The sequence below is a fragment of the Tauraco erythrolophus genome, chromosome 17 (genome assembly GCF_009769465.1).
Source record: "Tauraco erythrolophus isolate bTauEry1 chromosome 17, bTauEry1.pri, whole genome shotgun sequence".
Lineage (NCBI taxonomy): Eukaryota > Metazoa > Chordata > Aves > Musophagiformes > Musophagidae > Tauraco > Tauraco erythrolophus.
The window spans coordinates 5,027,225-5,046,597 of NC_141481.1; the positions used below are offsets into that span (position 1 = coordinate 5,027,225).

At 39.4% G+C, this 19,373-nt stretch overlaps 1 protein-coding gene across 4 annotated transcripts in view; it reads right to left on the reverse strand.

The window, feature by feature from the left end:
* Window positions 1–17,882, reverse strand: part of MARF1 (meiosis regulator and mRNA stability factor 1) — a 136,034-nt gene extending 118,152 nt beyond the window's left edge. For 3 of the 4 annotated variants that reach the window (XR_015222628.1, XM_086622205.1, XM_086622204.1), the window contains exons 1-19: window positions 17,847–17,882; window positions 16,827–17,034; window positions 14,764–15,432; window positions 13,581–13,755; window positions 11,921–12,147; window positions 10,865–10,982; window positions 9,953–10,125; window positions 8,719–9,153; window positions 8,024–8,193; window positions 7,759–7,920; window positions 6,878–7,067; window positions 5,978–6,156; window positions 4,958–5,038; window positions 4,370–4,606; window positions 3,454–3,573; window positions 2,923–3,098; window positions 2,471–2,691; window positions 1,625–1,767; window positions 167–300 (exon numbers count right to left, since the gene is read on the reverse strand). Coding sequence is in view for 3 of the 4 variants with exons in the window: in XM_086622205.1 (XP_086478331.1) it covers window positions 167–300; window positions 1,625–1,767; window positions 2,471–2,691; window positions 2,923–3,098; window positions 3,454–3,573; window positions 4,370–4,606; window positions 4,958–5,038; window positions 5,978–6,156; window positions 6,878–7,067; window positions 7,759–7,920; window positions 8,024–8,193; window positions 8,719–9,153; window positions 9,953–10,125; window positions 10,865–10,982; window positions 11,921–12,147; window positions 13,581–13,755; window positions 14,764–15,432; window positions 16,827–16,973 (3,757 nt within the window). In the remaining variant the exon portion in view is untranslated. The remainder of the gene's footprint in view (window positions 1–166; window positions 301–1,624; window positions 1,768–2,470; window positions 2,692–2,922; window positions 3,099–3,453; window positions 3,574–4,369; window positions 4,607–4,957; window positions 5,039–5,977; window positions 6,157–6,877; window positions 7,068–7,758; window positions 7,921–8,023; window positions 8,194–8,718; window positions 9,154–9,952; window positions 10,126–10,864; window positions 10,983–11,920; window positions 12,148–13,580; window positions 13,756–14,763; window positions 15,433–16,826; window positions 17,035–17,846) is intronic. The other variant, XM_086622206.1, reaches the window with a different exon arrangement.
* Between the last annotated feature and the right edge of the window lie 1,491 nt (window positions 17,883–19,373).

Here is a 19,373-nt window from a genome sequence, read left to right on the forward strand (position 1 = left end):
TAAGCATTCCTAGAATGACAAATTCTTTATCTGGTAGAAGTTCCTAACTTACACAGGTAGAAACACAATTATCAAAAAAATCCGAGTCACTCCTTAAGTTAGTACAGTTTTAAAATACTCAAAGAACAATTTATTTAGCAACAGTAAAAAAGGTACATGGACATACCTCTTTTGGGAATACAAATTACCATTTCATTGTCTTGCTGTGACAAACAGATGGTTGTATCTGGAATTTCTGATATAATATCAGCCAGTTCACACACTCCATACTCAGTAACATCCCAGTCCTTAGAGAAACACCTTAAAGTTTTGGAAAATTGTATAACAGACGTATTAATGCATGCTGTTTAGGCAAAAAAACCCAACGCGTAGAGTTGAGAGAATAAGCCTCAAATCCTAAAAAAAAGTGTACCATTTTCATCTTGGCAATAATACTAGCATGTGAAACAACAGGGAAAAGTATTCTTAATTCAAATTATCTATCCATTCTAACCAGGAAAATAAGACACGCTGATGTTCACATGACACTGGAAGAAAGAGCTGTATATACCAACCAGTGGATGCCTCAAACTAGTTAGGGTGAGTGACAATATAAGGCAACATTTTTCAAGCTCAGGTTTTAAGTGATTCAAGAAAATGTAATTATGTTCTACAACTCCGTATGGCTATGCTTTCAACAGTCTGTATTTGCTTACAGACATACACTCTTCTTAAACAAGATTAGGCATCAAGAGAAGGCAGAGACCATTATTCTGGTAAATACCACATTAAGGTTCGCAACACTACATAATATAAGTATTTTACTCTTCCCATCAGGAACTTCTCAGAGGCAAGAGAACTTCACATGTATTCTTATCCAACAAATGTCCAAGGCTGACTACAATGCAGATGCACATTCAGAAGATTTAGAAACAGCCAATAAAGTATTTTTGCCAAGAGGGGAAACAGAAGTGTGCCTTGCCAAAAACGAGCTGTTGGCACATGCAGCACAACAGCACGCATGCAATGGTAAACCACACGCAGCACTAAGATGCTATCGTTTCCTCAACACACATTAAGTACTACTTTCTACCTTCATATCAAGGAAAGCAAAATTCTTTGTTCTTAAAAAAACGCAATCTTACTTTTCACCACGCCAGAACAGAACATTCTTCCTGGCAATAGCAAGTCAGGTATCACTCCTTATTTTTGCACCATTGCTAGATCCACTTAAAGTAGTAGGAGTATCTATTGATAACCAGTCTATTTATATTTCCCTCTAAAGAAAGCCTAACACTAAATTTTCCCTTTATTGTTCAGGTTGATGCACCATGACCTGCTTGCTTAAATCCAACCTTGCAGTCACAGCTTCAAAGAGAACTAAAGAAATACAATAACCCATTTCAAATTCCAATATGAAGTTAAATGCACCTAGCACAAAAAGAAGCAGTAAAGTCTACCAGAGAGCTTTTAATTTTTGTTTTCATTAGAAGTCTGAACTTCCACATTACAACAAAGAGGCAGGATAGTTGCCACAGTTTTGTACTAGGATTTTAAGCGCTGACTTCTCTTGCACTAGGTTTTAAAACCACCACTGATAGACATGTCCTGCAAAGTTGTTATTGTTTCATTGAAGATAACTTACCAGTGATAAGCCTGTAAGAATTCCCTCACAATAACTTGCTTACTGGCCTGGGATTTGAGAAGCTTCAGTAAGTCTTGAGTAAAGCGCTTCACTTGAGCTCTGTGTGTTAGAGTTAACAAGCGTTTGGAACCCATACCAAGAATCTGAAAGAAAATTTTATTTGATCACTCGCATCTAGCATCCTCAGTAAATTCTTTTACAAGATATTTAGAAGCCAGTTCTAGTATAGGTAGGCTAGAAGTAAAGGATATAATAGAGATAGTGTTTGGAAAGGCAGCCTCATCAAGCCATACACTTTCTGTACTAAGACATATGTCATCAAGAAATTAAGAAATGCTTCCTCCATGAGTGCTATCGTCGCACATATGTATTGGTTATTTTAAAATTCTACAACCAACTGGTGTTCAAAGTAGGAACCTGATGTAACCATAGGGTTTCTTTTGTAACATAGGGCTACAAAACTTATTTCACACAGAAAAGTCACAAGCTACACATCGCCCAGCATTTGCTGTGTTCTTAAGATAAACAGCACAATTAAAACCTTTTACCCAAGCACTAGCCACAGGCTAGAAGTAATTTCAACTCCAATCTAATCCAGAGGCTTAGATTAAACAAAGAGGTAAATTCCCCAGAAGTTGTTTTGGAAGGGTGGGGGACAAGAAAAACAAAACCACCCAGAAACATCATCTCAATAAAGACGACAATGACACTCCAAGGTTCAGTTAACCATCTCTTTCAAGGTGGACTAGGTAACTGCATAGCATCTATTATACAGTAACAACCAGTAATTCAGATTGGGAATTGTATCTTCAACTAAGTTAAAAGGAACAGTGTTCTGTAACTCACTTGCAGTACATGAGGCACTGCTTCTAACAGCTCCATTAATTTAGAAAACCCGTAGTCAGACACACGGCATTGTTTTGCAAAGTGATGATGGTACGTTGGGATGAATTTACTGACAGGTATGACGCACGACGGTTGGCTTTTAAGTAGATCTATCACTTCTCTACTGAATTGAATAAGTTGTGGATTGCCTACAGGGCTCTTAGAACGCAGAAGCCAAGGATCTACAAAAAAAAAGTCATATTACTTAACTTTTCACTAATATTCTTCCACTAAACAATGCACTTTGACATAGGCTAGAGCACAGGAAGAAAAAAAAAAAAAGAATGAACGTTCACGCTAAACTTTTTTAAAAGAGAAACTTCTAACAATTATACAAGATTTGTACTTAATGTTACTCAATTTTTTAGCGGAAAGATTAGTTCACAGAAAAGATTTTGAATAGAAATATTTACCTGTAGTAGGAGGTGGTGGTTTGTTATGTATCCATTTAATAACTTTAATGCCATTTTGGGCAGTGGCAATGTTAACTCCAGGAACACAGGTAATTAGATGTTCTAAAGGAACACCACCCTGGCCTTCTGGCACCATTTCAAGATCACTGAACTCTGACATATAACAATCAGGAAAACTTCGGAAGAAAATAAAAAAAACTTCCGTTATATACTAAAATGCCACTATAACAATTGTCTTAAAAATATCATTATTTTGAGACACTTCCTGAGCAAGAGGCTCTAACAGCTTACTATCACATTACAGAAGTCTTCATAAAATGCACATTTTAAATAAGTGTGTCTTTTTGCTTAACAAGAATTCATAATCAAATTATTTTAAGGTACCTATTTACTATAAAAGATACCATATTATACAAGAACGAGAGTTTTCATACAACAGGTCATTTCACAGCATTATGACAGCCATTAACAAAGTTTTCAGTCTTTAACCTATCAGCCCTTACATTAAAAGCCTAAATTAAAATATTTTACCTTAGCAAAGGCACAGTACCCTCATGTGTCTGTAGAAGACTGTGAACTTGGGGAGCAAACGTCTTCAGAGACAAAATCACAAAAGGAATTCTGTAAGAATCTGGATCAAAATCATGCTCACTGTAAAAACAAGAGATTGAAGTTTATATGCTCATTTTACACATAGCTTTAGCATAGTAGGCCTGTACTCACATACACAACCCATAGTGAATATTATACTATATGCATAAGATGTACTGCTAATAGCTGCCAATACCACTAGGGTCATAAACAACTTTCATCTTTTCTTCTTTACAAAAATTAATATAGCTACAGCAAATTTCCAGTAGACAAGCAAGATTTAGAAGACAAAGCTTTTGTTATCATTCGATTAAAAATTTTCAAATGAAGTTTTAGCAGCATATAGCAGACAGTTAACAGTGAACACCTAATAACTGCTCTAGTAGCACAACCTGACTGCTGTTGAATAAAATCAAAAACTTAATATATGGCTTCAGGAAATCTTCAGCCCAGTATGAATCACTTACTAAATGTAGCTGGAGGACAAAGAAGAATGATCACTTCCACCTATAATTACATAATAAAACTCATGCTAATAGAAATGCCTAGTATGTACAACCTTCCTATATAACCAGAGGAAGGCAGTGTACCTTTCAGCTTCTGCTTAAGGAGCATTCCATCTTGGCAGCCGTGCTAAAACACAATAATCTTACCTGAACAGACTAATCCATGAGAACTGCCTAGAAAATTCACTGTGTCATCTCCTTATTTTCTGCCTGACTTATTCTCATAAACATGCAAACAGTGACTGGAGCATGCTATACAAACATATATACCTCAACTTTAATCTATCTGCAAGTGTTAAATGCTGTTCAAGTATTTCGTAAGATTTTATAATATTTTATACACAGCTTACATAAAGTCTTTATTCAGGCAATGCTGCTTACAAACAGGCTCGTGATATTCCAACTCTTCAAATATTATAGGACTACAGTTTGCTGATGAGCCATCATGTGACTGTGAAGATCCCAATGGACTCTGCCGGGCTTGGCTGCTGGGTAAAAGGCACACCAGCCGCCCACCTCCTTGGTCACGGATTGCCACAGTATCCGTTAGTTTATATAAGTCTGATACAACTAACTTATGGCCAAATCTGAAAGTAAAAAAAAATAATTCTAATAATACACATTACAAACACAGAGAATACAGTAATCTGCATTTTTTGTTTAAGAAACAGGAGTATGCTAGAAACCACTCTTTGCAAAATGTTAAAGTAACAAATCTCTTCATCCTGATGTAGAAAAAACAAGTAAAATATTCAAAGTATAATCCTCTAAGAAAGGTCAGTATTACAATCATTGGCTCTAGGTAGATATGCTGCAACATCTAACAACAAAAAACCCTTAACATTCCATTCTGTTACTCTATAATTCACTGTAAACAATCACACAAGATCAGATTATTTTTAGAAGTACTAGAGAAAAAACAACAACTAAGAACTTACTTTTTTTCATATATTTCTGTGAATTTGAACACAGGCAGACAACAAGCAGGTGCATCCTGCAGAATGGACATCGTTTCTGAGCTATAAAAGAAGTTTTGTAACAGTAGCACAAAATTATCTGTTAGTATTAGTCTCCAGCCCAAACTGGTGAGATATTTACAGACGCGGTTTATGACAAATTGCATTCCCTTCCATCTCAGTACTAGAAAAGCTGACACCGGGGAGCGCAACTACTAACGTTTCTACTAACTCATTAGGTGATGTCTCTCAAGGAGTTGCATCTTTGATAGGTGATGGTAAGATTTTGAGCATCTATAAAATGCAAGAGTAAAAGCTGCAGCATTAGAAGTTACCAGCCTAGTCATTACATTAGGGAATTTGAACAGGCATCAGCTAAAAGCCAAGAATGAAATCAAGATGTAAATTATACAACGGCAAGTAGTATATAATTGTAGAATATTCTGCAAGTCCTCTTCAAGAACTATTTCACTGGAGCTTTCTGTGAAAAAGTGACAACAGCTTTTTTCCCAATGCATTCTTTCAGTAAGGAAAAACTGAAACAGAAAATACTTGTACTGTCACTAGCATCAGCACTCTAGTTCTGTCGTCTTCCATACGGAAAACGGAGATCAGAAAAATACCAACCACATTTAAACTGTGTATCCCACCCTCAAAGAGAAAGTTTATGCGCACTTTCTTGGAGGAAAGAAGAAATAAAGGTGTCAAGTGTAATCTTAACTCAGCTGCACAAAGTTACTGAGGTATATCAGTATTATGGAAGAGCAGTGGTAAAACTAAACACTATTAAACAGAGATCTAGTCTCTTCAGATGCAGCTTGAAAAATAAGCAGTGTAAATGTGCTAAACTGAAAACTAGTCTAGTTGCGTTTAACGCATTCATCAGGTCATAAAACAGATTTTATTTTATTTCCCTATCATTCCTTTGCTCAATATTCTAAATGATCTATCAGCTACTAAATATATGCTCGAACAATTAAGAAGATGCCAAGTGCTTATTACCTAAGCAAAGAGAGAGATTTACTAGCACTTCCTGTTGCTAATGAGACCTGGATCCTTTTACTGCCAATTTTGTATCTGTGAAGACTGTTCACAGCACTGATTGCTTCTTGCAGATTTTCCATCTGAACTGTAGCCTTCAACTGGTAGTCTGTATGAGGACTGAGCTCTACGCTTTTTACCTGAAAGGAAGAAAACACTTTAAACATTTATCACAAAATACTAACTCAAGGCAAGCCAAGGTGAGTAGCACAGTCTTGTTCTGGCCAAGAGGGAAGCAAATATGATGAACCATGGCCAACAGGACAACACAAACAGGAACTGAGTGCAATGAGCCTTGGCCAAGGCAAGATCATGGTATTTCTTTAACACAAGCATCATCCTCCCATATAGAAGATTATGCCAGAAGAATGTCATCTACAGATCAGACAGAAACACGACCGCTGCAGAAATGACCTCTCCTTGCACAGTTGCTTTTTACTGATTCACACCTTTCATGTCTGTTTTTGATCACTTCTGATTCCAAACAGAAACTCAGTTTTTACTGTAATTTTTAAGATGATATTATGAATTCAGCTGTATAGCTTAAAAAAACAACTTATGCAGCTAAAGCCTAAGTCTCTTCCCTGCATAACTAATGAGTCACTTACTAAGAATTTTAATATACAAAACTTCAGAATACCAGATCTATGAAGACCACATGCAAATTAAGAACCTCGTCCAAATGATGATCTGGTCTTTTTAAAGGAAAAACACAATATCTCCTTTTAACAAAGTTTAAAAGTTGTGTTTGGATAGCTTTCCATTCCTACTCACTTTAAAGCTAGACCACAAACATGTCTGTAAATACATAAACAGGAGTATTTAAAAATCAGGATTTAATAAAGGTATTTTAGCCCTTACCTTGCCATGTCTTGAGAAAATTTCTTGTAAGTTTTGCTGCAACTCTTTTCTGGACAACCTGTAATCTATATTGCTGATCTGAACGTCTGCACCATTTGCAAAAGGATCAGGGCAGTCTGTACCACTGGTATGATTTACTACATTAAATGTGAGCGGAGATGATCTATTCGAGAGGTTTGGAGACATACTCCTGGGTAAAATAAAAACATTCACAAGTTAAGGTAGCTATTGCACAATTCTGATCTATACATCTCAAAATTAATAAGAAAATAGACATAGGTTAAGTGCACAAATACAGCACTTTGAAGGCATTTTCTGAGTACATATGTGTGTAGGCAAAACAAATTTCACCACAAGCAAAACATCACAACAAGACGAACATTTCCTCAGAGAAGAAAGGAAATAATGCATATTATGTTTCAAAGTCACCCAATTTAATAATATATTTGACACCAGGTCTTCTACCACCTTACTAACACATTACAAAAAGTCAAACTCATTCATATGATTTTAATAATCAGCAGAGGCCAGCTATTTGAGTCTACAAGAATTTAATGGGCCTGGATAAATTTCTTCTGCAAATGTCAAAGGCATTGAAATTAAGAGGAGTAAGACATCTATAATACCTCTGGAGAATTTCTGAAAGCTTTAAAGACAAAGTCTCCAGAAAACAACTGTCACACAGTAAGTTTCTGAAGAGTTCACTCCATCTTATATTTACATCTACCCTCTGCTGTTACACAGCACCACCAGTTTCCTTTTGCCTCCACATAAATCAGCGTATAAACGTGCTTAGCATAGAAAACTTCATATGCAGTTGTCAACAAATCAATGTATGTATTGAAGTCTCACTTCACCTCCCAAGACAGACAGACACTTACCGAGATGACCAGCAACTCTGAGACATTAGTAGAGGACTGAGTTGTCTTGAGGCTGTCAACTTACTGAAAGCAGAGGGATAGCTGACCTGAAATACAGTTTCATCTTTGTCTTTTTTATCTACAGGGGAATTGGTAATGCTCCTGGAAGTAGAGGTCTCTTTCCTATTTACAAATATATACAAGAAAAAGTAAACACATTATGTCGCAGAATTTGCATTTAAAAAAAACAGCTAGCATTCATGGTTTTATTTTTAGTAGAACATACTTCTGACTACTTTTACAGGATGATTCTCCCATTCCAATTTTTTTGGTTGCCAGAGACGCAGGAATTGCTGTATTAGAGTTACTCTGAGGAGAAGGAATTTGTTCTCTTAAATGTTCTTGCTGGTTTTCAATACTTCTACTGACAGTCTTTGACTCAAGGCGGCACAGCTCCTATATGAAACAGATGGAAGGTCAGCATAAAGGCACCAGACATTCCCTGCCAGAGGCTTTCCTTGTGATGGAAACCTAGAAAACTAATAAATTTTTCTTTAATAGTGTTTTCATTGGCACTTCATAACCAGGAATATTTGATTTCTCGTGACAGAAAATAGTAAACTGTCAAAATATTTGCTACACTGTAGATCCATCCTAATTTTCCTTAAAGCTAACTAGTAAAGTGGATCACTCCAGATGTTACACTCAACACCAACACAAAAGTCAAAGCTGGCCTAGGATTCAAGACTCATTAAGTAACAGCAGTATTTCCAAATTGAGAAAGGTGGTGGGGAGAGTGGGGTAAAACAACCCTCAAACTCCTTGTCTGCTTTCCAACAGATGAATGCAGCTCTCATTCAGGAATGTCACTATACATTACAGTTACTCATTAAATAGGACTGACAAGTTAAAGCTGTAACAGAAGCAATCCTCAGAACATGGGAAAAAGCAAGAATACTAAACAAGCTAGAACAACAATACCTGTAAACTTTTAACATTTGTGGGTTTGATGATAGATCCGTGAATCGGGAATCCTCTCCCAGCAGAGCCTTTGGTACCAGAAGACTGATCACTTGAGTCTTTGTTGACGAGGCAGAGCTTTGTGTTCTTGTTAATTTTTTTGGGAGACTTCACTTTTTCAGTTGCCACAAAGCCGGAGCTTTTTGTTTCATTAAGTTCTTTGTTTTTGGGAGTAAAAGACACTACAATCCTGTTACCAAAAACATCTTCATTTTCCATTCGCTTCCGAGCCCGTTCAGCACTTTCTTGGTTTAAAAAACGGAGAATTGCACTGCTTCCCGAAATGCTCAGCACCTTCCCTCCACAGTTGTCTGACAAACGCCTGAGTCTATTACTTACACTTTTGCTGTCTCTGTTTGTTGGCAGATTATAAACATATAATAGCGTATGGCATGCCTGTTCAAAGGGAGTAAGATTTTAGTTTGATTATGTGGAATAGTCTCTTGTTCAAAACCAGTATTTTTACATTGATTCTAGTGATATGCTCTCCCTCCAACCATGCCCCAAGCCATTCTTTTCTCAGCACTCGATTTGTTTGGAAAACTCTCATACCAAGGTAGATCCTTGAACTTCCATCTCCAATATAATTTAAAGTTAGAAGAAACTGTAAGAGTCCCTGATCAATACCTGATCACTTCTCCAGATAAGAAAGCATCACTGCTTGCAACCCAAGAATTCTATACATTCTACACATGCATGTGAACACATAGTTCAGGAAGTAATTTTAAAGAAAAAAAAAGTTGTGAGTGCTGTGCAAAAACAACACAGCAAAACGAAAGGAAATTGTCAGGAATTCAAAAAAAACAAGAAAACAGTAGACAGTCACTCAGAACTGTTAAGAAAGCATCACAGAGCTGTCTTAACACATAACTGAGTTCTTATCCTAACCTGCCAGTGAAAGAAAGGTATGTCAGATGCATTATCTGATTAAAATATTTAGTGATAAGAATGTGACCTTGCTATTTTACTACTTTAGTTAATTACTTTCTTCTTTTTGTTATTTCATTCCTTCAGTCTTAAAGCAGAAAGCATACATTCACATAGTAGTAACTGAAACACAATGGGCAAATCTACAGCAGACATCATGTCTCACCATAAAAACCACACACAATTTCAGCCTGCTCTCTCACTAAATTAGAAAAAAAGGAGGTTGACACTTTGAAATGTCTGTTGCATTAAGAATTTAAAGCCTTACCGGCATTTTCAGTGGTAACCTTGGTGGCAAGTCTGAGATAAATTCTTCAAAACAAATAAGCTCATGAGCATGATGTAAGAGTGCTTCTGAAGCTTGGTTTTTATGTACCAAAATAATCCGAAAGCCATGTCGATGTCTCAGGTCACTGAGTTCCAAAGCAAAGTTTACATCCGCTGGAGAATAAAAGAGGGAAGAGTCAGAATGAACAAGGAAACACATGAGAAAGCTAAAAAACCCAAATAGACACAAAAATCCCAGACCTCACGTGGCAAGTTCTGTTTATCACTGAAAATTTCCAACGAAAGAGCACCACCAGCTACAAGGCTTCTCAACAGATATAATTTAGACCAGCAGTGAGCATTCAACCTCCTAGACGAGGGCTTCCTTTCAATAGCAACTTCCAGCCATTTATCAGCAACGCATTCCACTGGTACTGTACACTTCTGTAGCAAACACTTGTTTAACTTTAGGGAGGAACCAAGGCAACACACAGCAATGAAATAGCTGAGTGGCTTGTATATTTACCTTTATGGTATTCTGCTACAGGAATAAAAACCAAATCAAATACATTTTGCTCAACGCATTCTGAAAGATTACCATAAGGAATATTCAATGAGTTCTACTTTACTGGCTTCCTGCTAGAGCTGTCTAACTTTCAACAGTATTTATACACACACCTACTGACACTCAACAAGACGCCAGATTCCGATGCTGATTTAACTAAGCCCAGTTCTCATCTTACTGGCACTACTTTTCCGTTGCTGCCACTGACTTCATTAAGAAGTTTTCAGCAATTCAGTTAAAGCTGCTTCTAAACACGACCCTTGGAAAGCAGAATAGCATCATATGGAAAAGCACTACTGAAGAGAGGAACTGAATTCTGTGCTGTAGACGAAGACCACAAACACGTACTTGACACAAGAACCACAGTGGCAGGTGCAGTGTGTGTATCAGCAAATCTCCTGAGGCTCTGTCTGAGTTTGTCATCAGCAGCGTTCTTTGCTGTAGCATTGATGTGTGCAACAGTCACCTGTGGAAATTCAAAGATATGGTCTAAAGAAAAGCTTGAACGTGAACTATGCTTGCTTAAATTTCATTTTTAAAAAGATTAATATAAACACAAGCTTTCACACGCACCTTTTATCTGAATAAATTAATACACACATGCATTAAGTACAACATGTACAGATCCTAAACTGTTCTAATGAGCAATGAACTTCAACCCTAGCTGTTCAGCAATGTCTTAGGGATGACTTTTGCTGTTCTGTGTTAAAGATCACAATTTACATGCTTTGCATTCTCTAACAGTATATGCTGGTACCTTAAGAACATTCCATAAGCCCTCATTTGAAATACAGGGGTGACGACCATAGCAAGTACTCACTATCAATTCCTTTTACCTCACATAAACAGATAAACTGTTAACCTGTTATCATATCTGCAATTTAGGGGGTGGGAAGGGTATTTCTGACTTAGAAACCTGCATAAAAAGCAAAAAAAAACACCCAAGAAACAAAAGGTATTGATGGAAAAATATGTAGCATTAGAGGTGCCCCAATCAATACAACTAATTTACATGTGTACTCACTAATCAGCACAGTATTCACTAACAAAAGTAAAAAATTTAAGTTCACACAATCATCATTCTTTTAGGTTAATGATTTAGTCACAGATTGGAAAGATAATACTAGAAATGCCACCATTACTGATTACTGGATTAAAGTAAAGTCCTCTGTGAACACAAGCTAAAGCCAATACAGTAATATGAAGGAACACAGTTTCAGTTTTAGAAAGTACCACATCAGAAAAGCTCAGTGTTCAAGACTCCCACCCATAAACTAATTATAAACTTATGCACTGAAAAACACAGAAGCTAACACAGAGCTTTAGTGAACAGCCATCACTATTAGCACACTCAGAGCACACAAATTCTCAAAAAAGAACACCAAGTAGTTGCTGTTTTGATACCTGGCAGTTGTTCAGCTCCTGAATAACTTCTTTATTTTCTTTACTAATGTCACAAACACAGATGAATTCTGCTTCTTTGTGACCTTTAAAAAATTTTTCACGAATCCTCTGCACAACTGCTATAGCCGAACGGCCAGTGGGAACTGAACAGTTTTCAATATCCCAAAAGACTCCAATGGGGGGCAAGTTTTCCAGAACTTGGCCTGTTATTGCAACTTCCGGAGACCCTGTACAGGTTTAACAACACGGCTCATTTTAATCTCTGCATACCAAAAATGTTAAACTTAGCATACTATAAACTTTGCATATGGGAAGCTTTATGTTTTAGAGCACAACATGCTCAGGAATGCAAGTTCAGTTTTAAAAAACAAATCAGGTGTTTTTTCAGTTTCTATTTAAGGGAGAAACTTTATACCTCAAATCAGTCTTAAACAGAAATTTAATCACTGTTTAGTTAAGATAAAGATGCAAGACAAGTTCAGCATTACTTTTAAACTCTCGAGCAACAAAGTAACATATTTAAAAAGCCCAGCACAATTTTATCAAATGCTGAGGTGGCATGAAAATTGTCTGAAGTTGTCACACTAAACTCAGCAGGTGCTATATCAGTAACAGGAGTGAAGCATGAACACTGCTCACATTTACAGTGTGCATTAGACAAAGAATCTAAACAAAACTGGATGAGATTATCAGTATATTGACAGTGATTATAAAAAATTAAGGCAGTATGGAATAAACACAAAAGGTATCCTACAGTTCAGGACAGCAAAATTAAGAGGTTTTGCTATTACAGACTAAGAAGTATAAAGTTTCTGTTGTTCCAGCACTCTGAATATCTATTTAATTTTGAATCAACATTATACACCCACTCCATCTCCACAAAACAAATGGAAGAGAAACACAAGAAATGTCATAGAATCCTCACAGGTCAAAAACAAGCTAAGAATTAAAGTTACCGAGAACATAAAATATAGCACAGTAAACAAATGTCATGTTGGGGTATACGTTGACTAGTTCTTCTTCTACAAGATTCACTGGAACTGCATTATGTAAGGACACTTAATTGGGGTGCTACACCTGAAAATGGGTGTAGACTTAAAATGATTGTAAAATTACCCAGTTTCTTATTCTTCTGTGACATTTTTTTAAGTTTATAACTTTCATACTAGCTATGACTTTGTAACTGAAGCAGCACTAACATAGTAGAAAGACCATGTAATCATTTCAAACAATATTTTCCTCTCAAGAACTCTGAAAAAAAGCACTAAACATTACACCTTCACTGCATATGAAGTGACAACAGACACTACAGACTAAGAAAACGCTTTTTGAATTATGGCTGAAGATAGTTTCTTTATATACCACCAGACCAAAATACCTTCTAAGTCCTTCGAATTTCTTTTTCTAGTTCTTAGAAATAGAAAAATATAATAGTAAAAAAACTATGCAAACAATACAGTAAATTAACTAGGTAGTCAAAACTGGTAAATCCAAATTATGACTCTGCAAAACCAGACACAAGGTATTTTTTCACTGTTTTAGTCTTCTATCACTTTATCAAAGTTTCCAGAGAACAGTGCAGTTTCAGAGAACTCTTCACGTGCAACAGTTTTTAAGGAGGACATCCACTAAGTACAAGTTTCAAACAGAAGTGGTTTACCATATTTCTGTGGTGATTTGCCAAGGCTGCTCGCCAGCAGCAAACTCTTCTCATTTCCTGTTCCTTTAGTTCCACAGCCATTACATATTGGGATAGGAACAGGTGCAGTCTGTGCACTCGGAGGAGGAATATTTGGCCAGATTTTAGCAGCATCAACTAGGCTGTTTCTGGTTGGCTGTCGGGACAATTTTTCAAAACACATGTTCATTTAGTATACAACATTAACACACACTATTCCGTGCTAGAAACGCTCACTTTCCCTTCGGCAACAAATGCAAGTTCAGACATACTCTACAACAATATCACTGCATGAAAGAAGCTTCTATCCTAGAGTCTTTCCTGCTATATTGAGCTCTAAATTTCCAAATTCAAGGAAAGATTCTATTAAACTCTGCACATTAAGATGTGTCATCTTTAAGATGTTCTAATATGTATTATAAAAAACCCAAAACCTAGTACGTGAAATAGCGCAATTAAGAGTACAAGGTTGAATCTCCTCCCTGCCCTCAAAAAATAGTAGTCATAACTACAAACATACCGAATTCACTGTTTAGTTTATTGAAATTAAGACACTTCACTTTTATATTGGAAACTCAAATTTGGAAGTTTAAGTAACACCTCTTGCAAAGTTGAGTAATTGTTTCACTTGAAATCTCTATTAAAATTCAAGCACAGTTTTAATCAGTTCTAAAGCACTACAATTTGGTATTGAAGTCTAAATTACAAATTTGAGAAGACTGAACTAAGACGTATCAAACCAAATCAAAACTAGAATATTCTTACAGCATCAGACTTACAAACAGATCTTTATTGATCAGCTGCCCAGTGGTACGTTAACTGTTGTTAGCCTTTTTTCAGAGTTACTACTATGGAACATTTTATTTGGAGCTGTCAAGAAGAGATAACTGTCTTTCAAAGCCAGTCAAAATTCTGCTTTGAATACATTACACATCCTTTGTAAGCTAAATACTGTGACAGCCTCTTTTGTCTTCTTATCAAATCGAATGTTACATCAGGAAAGAGATCATCTTCAAAAAGGCTATCTGGTGCATTTGGACCACGCATCACCAACTAGGAGGATGCAAGCTGCAACCCACAGAAGCTGATGTTTTGCTCAAGTAACATTATTTAAACACTAATCATACACCATGCTTAATGAAAGAGAAAGGTGCTGTGTACAAACCTTGCTCAGGCAGTCACTGCAGTAGTGAGAGCCCTTTAAGCAAACTGAAGGTGCCATGTTTAGGTGCAAAGGGTTGGCGCACACACGTGACGTTAGCTCCGACTGTGCAATATGCTCATCCAAGTGGCCTGTAGCCCCAGTTGTGAACTCAGAACAAGGAAAATAGCCAGAAGATGTGCAGCTCTGAAGGGCTGGAAACTGATGCAGTTTGTGCACGTTACCATGACAGGACTGGAAATGGAGTTTTCCACAACAGGGCAGATGTTGACAGGAGGATACACTGTTTTCTACACACATGCCAGGGAACTCACTGGCAATGCCTGCCAAATTGCTTCCAGCTGGAGGGGTCTTCAGCGAAGATGCAGACTGATAAGCAAATCCTGACCCTACTTGACAAGTAATCGTCCCAGTGCTTTTTGAGTCTAATATTGTGCCAGGGTGAATCAGGTTACCACCACCACCACCACAATGCATTTGTGGAGTACAAGAAGAGTCAGAGCCATGAGCACAGCAGCTTACTTTCGGGCCAGGTGAAAGCTGTATTTGCTGTTGCTGAAGGGGATGAACATCAGGAAGTGGTACTGCTGGAAACAGTTTAGAGCCAGCATTATGAGGAGATGAAGCATCCTTCAATTCTACAGCAGCTTTCTTGTTCTCCATGTAATCTTTCTGGAAAATGAAAGCTCAGTTACATTCAGATATATAAATAAACCAACAGTTTCACAGTATCAACAAGCATGTATTTAGGCTGTTACAATACTGATGATAACAGAAATTTTGAAAAGTGTTATCTTTATGACTACTATTACTTCACTATCTGAACATGAGTACATAAGTAATCATCTTTTAGTTTAAATAGACTTCAAAATTCTGTTAAAGTTTTAGAAGTAAAACATTAAAAGACTAAGACTTTAAAAAAATTAGAAATTATATCAAGCAGGTAAACTAACAGAAAACACTAAGTTTTTGCAATAACTATAAGTGCTTTTTGCCTACTCTGATTTAAGATAAAGACGTACAGACATAAAGGCAGTTTTTTTTAAAAGTGGCAGCAGTGAAAACTAAGCAAGGTCATGAGAAGCACCAGCACTGTCAAGGTCAGTAGAGCTAAAGCACGTACAAGTCACTGCTCCAAAGCTTTAGGCCAGCACTTTGGAACAACTCTTACTTTCCAAACTGAATTTAGTGCATTTCTTCCTACATGGTAATGAATAATTGATTACCCAAGTTCAAAACCATCCCTCTCTCTCATTCCATCCCATCCATAAGATGTCACATCTTATGAATTGAAGATACATTCCGCCAAAAAATCTGTCTGGAACTGATTTATATGTTTAACTCCATAATTTATGGCAGCTCCTTTCCTAATCCCTGATGCATGACAATAACAACACAACAGGATACAACACAACAGATGCTTATCTGTTTCCCTCAAGTCTTTTACTGAAAGTCAAATTGAACATGCATGAACATTACTTAATAGCTACAGCTTGCTTGCTCAAGTCATTGTATCATACTATTCTTTAGCTTTTTGCATCTTAAATGTATAGAATCCTACACAGTTACAGAACAGGAACATTTAAAGAAATGGAAACAAGAAAAAAATCAGACATTCATGAAGAACAGTATCCACAAATGCTGTAACTACTATATAATAATCATCCAGAAAATTCTAAACTTGCCCCAAAACTAAAAATAGATAAAAGTCTGGAAGTGTCAAGGCTACTTCCCTACTCTACTCTTCAGCAATAAATTCACAGAGCTTTCAAGAAGCTGCCTTACACAATTCTTGAGCAGTCAGGTTGTGTTATTCTAAACAGAGCTGTAGAGAGTAAAGCCTGTCGAGCAACACAGCTTACCTGCTTTCACCAACACTGACAAGAGCGCTGTGCACACAACTAAAGACCCTAAATTCCCAGGTAGATTTTGCACTTACCATGGTAACTCCTGTCTCGTCTTCCTCCCCTCCCCACTCACCCTCTTTAGTCAGCAACAACACTGCAGTTAGTCATACCGCTCTGTACTGGGATATCAACTATGCTTTTAAGAAAGCAACGAATTACCGTTTTCACACTGCAAGGCAAAGACTTTTCAGCAGCAGAAAAGCAATTAGAAAGTTTCCAGAGCCATGGTTTAGCATCATTCTCTTGTCGCTGAAGCCATCCAAATGATCTATTGCAGAGGTTCTCTGTCCTGTTTCCTTCCATCATACAGCCAAACAAAAAGGTTCAACATTCTTTCATCCCCCCTTCCTTTCATTCTTCCCACCTGCTAAAGAGAAAAAAAAATACTTATTTTAAATAACTTCTAAGGGAAGACAGAGAAAAATCATGGTGATCTTAGGAATTTCACTACTGCTAGATCACTGAACCTGCATTATTTAAATCTTATTATGCGTATGAGACATGGCCTTGACTATTCCTGTTTAGTACAAGAACATTCCTCACAACCTGCAGCACGGGTGAGGCAGTCTGAGGAAAACACTGTTTAAGTCCACGGCATTAGCAACAGAGTCCTAGAAACGTATTGCTGCTGACATGCAATAGTTCCCTGAAACTTTCAGCACGTTCTCCTGGAAAGAGAAGGCAGGAGGTAGGTTTTCAAGAACAGCTCGTCCGTAAATGCACAATAGGTGCATCTAAATAAGAAACAGCACCAATTCGTGTAGGAATTAAAACAGTAACTGGGAAAAAAAAAAATAAAAGCGTTAACTACACATGTCCGCGCTTTGCCCTCTGCGGCTCGCAGCTCCCTGGGTGCTTCCAGCTCGACCTGGTCCGCAGCCCGGGGGGCGACGGCGAGGCCCGACCCTTCCCTCGCCCCGGACGAACAGCCCCAGGACGCTGCCGGGCAAACAGCGCTCCCGGCGCGGGGCGGCGCCGGGCCGAGGCCACCGGCAGCCCTGCCCAGGGGACGGGCTACCGCCCGCCGCGGGAGCGGGCCCCGTCCCCGTCCCGCCCGGCCGCGGCACTCCGCCGGGGCCTCCCCGCGGCCGCAGGGCGGCAGAGGCAGCCCCGGGCGAGCAGCAGCCGGCTGGCACGGCTCGCCTCTGCCCTGCCCTGCCCCTGCCCGCCTCGCCTCACCTGAGCCGCCCCCAGCGCCGCCGCCCCTCACATGCCGCCGCGGCCCCTCACACCCCTTTGTTATCCTCCCTCCTCCCTCTCTGCTCCTTCTGCCGTCAAGCGACGCCGAGCGCCGCAAACCAGTCCGCTGCCGCAAAGGCGGCTGTCGTAAAGCTCCCGTTCACCCTTCCCCCGGCGCGCAGCCGGCCGGGCCAGGCGGGGAGCGGCGGCTTTTGAACCTGCCGCAGGCGCGGGGCTCCCGGCGGCTACCGGCGTGAGGGCCGGCCGGGGCGGGGCGGGGCCGGCCAACACCCGGGCCCGGGGTAGCGGGGCTGCAGGGGCGCCCGCGCCCAGCTGGGGCCGTCCCGAGGGATTGAGGGCAGCCCCTGAGGCGGCGAGGGGGGGGACAGCCGGCGCAGTGAGCGGCGGCTCCGTTGCGGTCTGCGCCGAGACACCCGCCTTACAGCGAGGGGCCGGCCCGGGGGGGCCTCCGGCAGCCCCTGCGGAGGGGCCCGGCCTCAGCAGGCGCCCGAGCAGCTGCGCGCAGCGCCCGGGCACGCGGCGGGCAATGGGGGAATTGCCACGGCGGTGGGCTGGGCTCCGGCAGGTGAGAATTTTTGACGCCTTGTGCAGAATTTAAGCTTTCACCAACGAGGGAAGTTTTTGCACACGCAGAAAATAGGCTGCCAGAGACAGTTTTAACCGTTTTTCAGAGCCTGTTCCCTTCAAGGCAGTATATAGTCCTAAGCCCAAGGGCAGCAGTTAAATGTTGATACTGTTCAGAAGTCTGCTGTTTGCTTATTGTAACAGAAACGCCAGGTCTCTCTACTGTTCTTCCCCGGGTTGCATTGAGCATCGTTATCTGTCTATTAAGAAATTGTCCAAGTAGGGTATCTACAGCTTAAAAATATTAAGCAATTACTGGCTAACAAAAAAGAACCAAGCTTCTAACAAGCCACCGGATTAGGCTAATGGGGTCCCCATGCCCTGATAAAACATAGGAAGTCTGCTGGTCAAACAAGCACCAAGACAAGAGTGGGCCCCCACTGCTACCTCAGTTTTAATAACCTGTCAGTCACTGGGTGTGTTGATGTGGGTGACACTGGCAACCTACTGAAGACAACTGGGTTTTATTCACTTCAGGATTTTGTAACTTTCCGCACAGATGCTTTTCCTCTTGAATCCTTGTGCTACCATACCTCTATTTGTAATTTTACTTTTCTTGTCTTTCTACAGACACAGCTCTGTCTCACAATTTAACAGTTCCCTCAGAAGCCTGGGCCAAAGGTGTGCAGCAGAGCCTCTTAAGGAAGAGTGTTAGTGACGGAGCAGGGTGAGGGTCCACTTTTTGGTGGCTCGATATCTCTTGACCTTAAGTGACATTATGGTGTTAGGCTAAGTTATCATTTTACCTTTACCTTTGCCTAATGAGTTGGAGCCACCAGCAAGGTGGTGTCGTAAGAGTCGTCTTATGACAATGCTCATATCTACATCCAGTCTTGCCCGTGCTACCGTGGTTCGCTCAGGGCGTGATGCTGCCGTGCATCA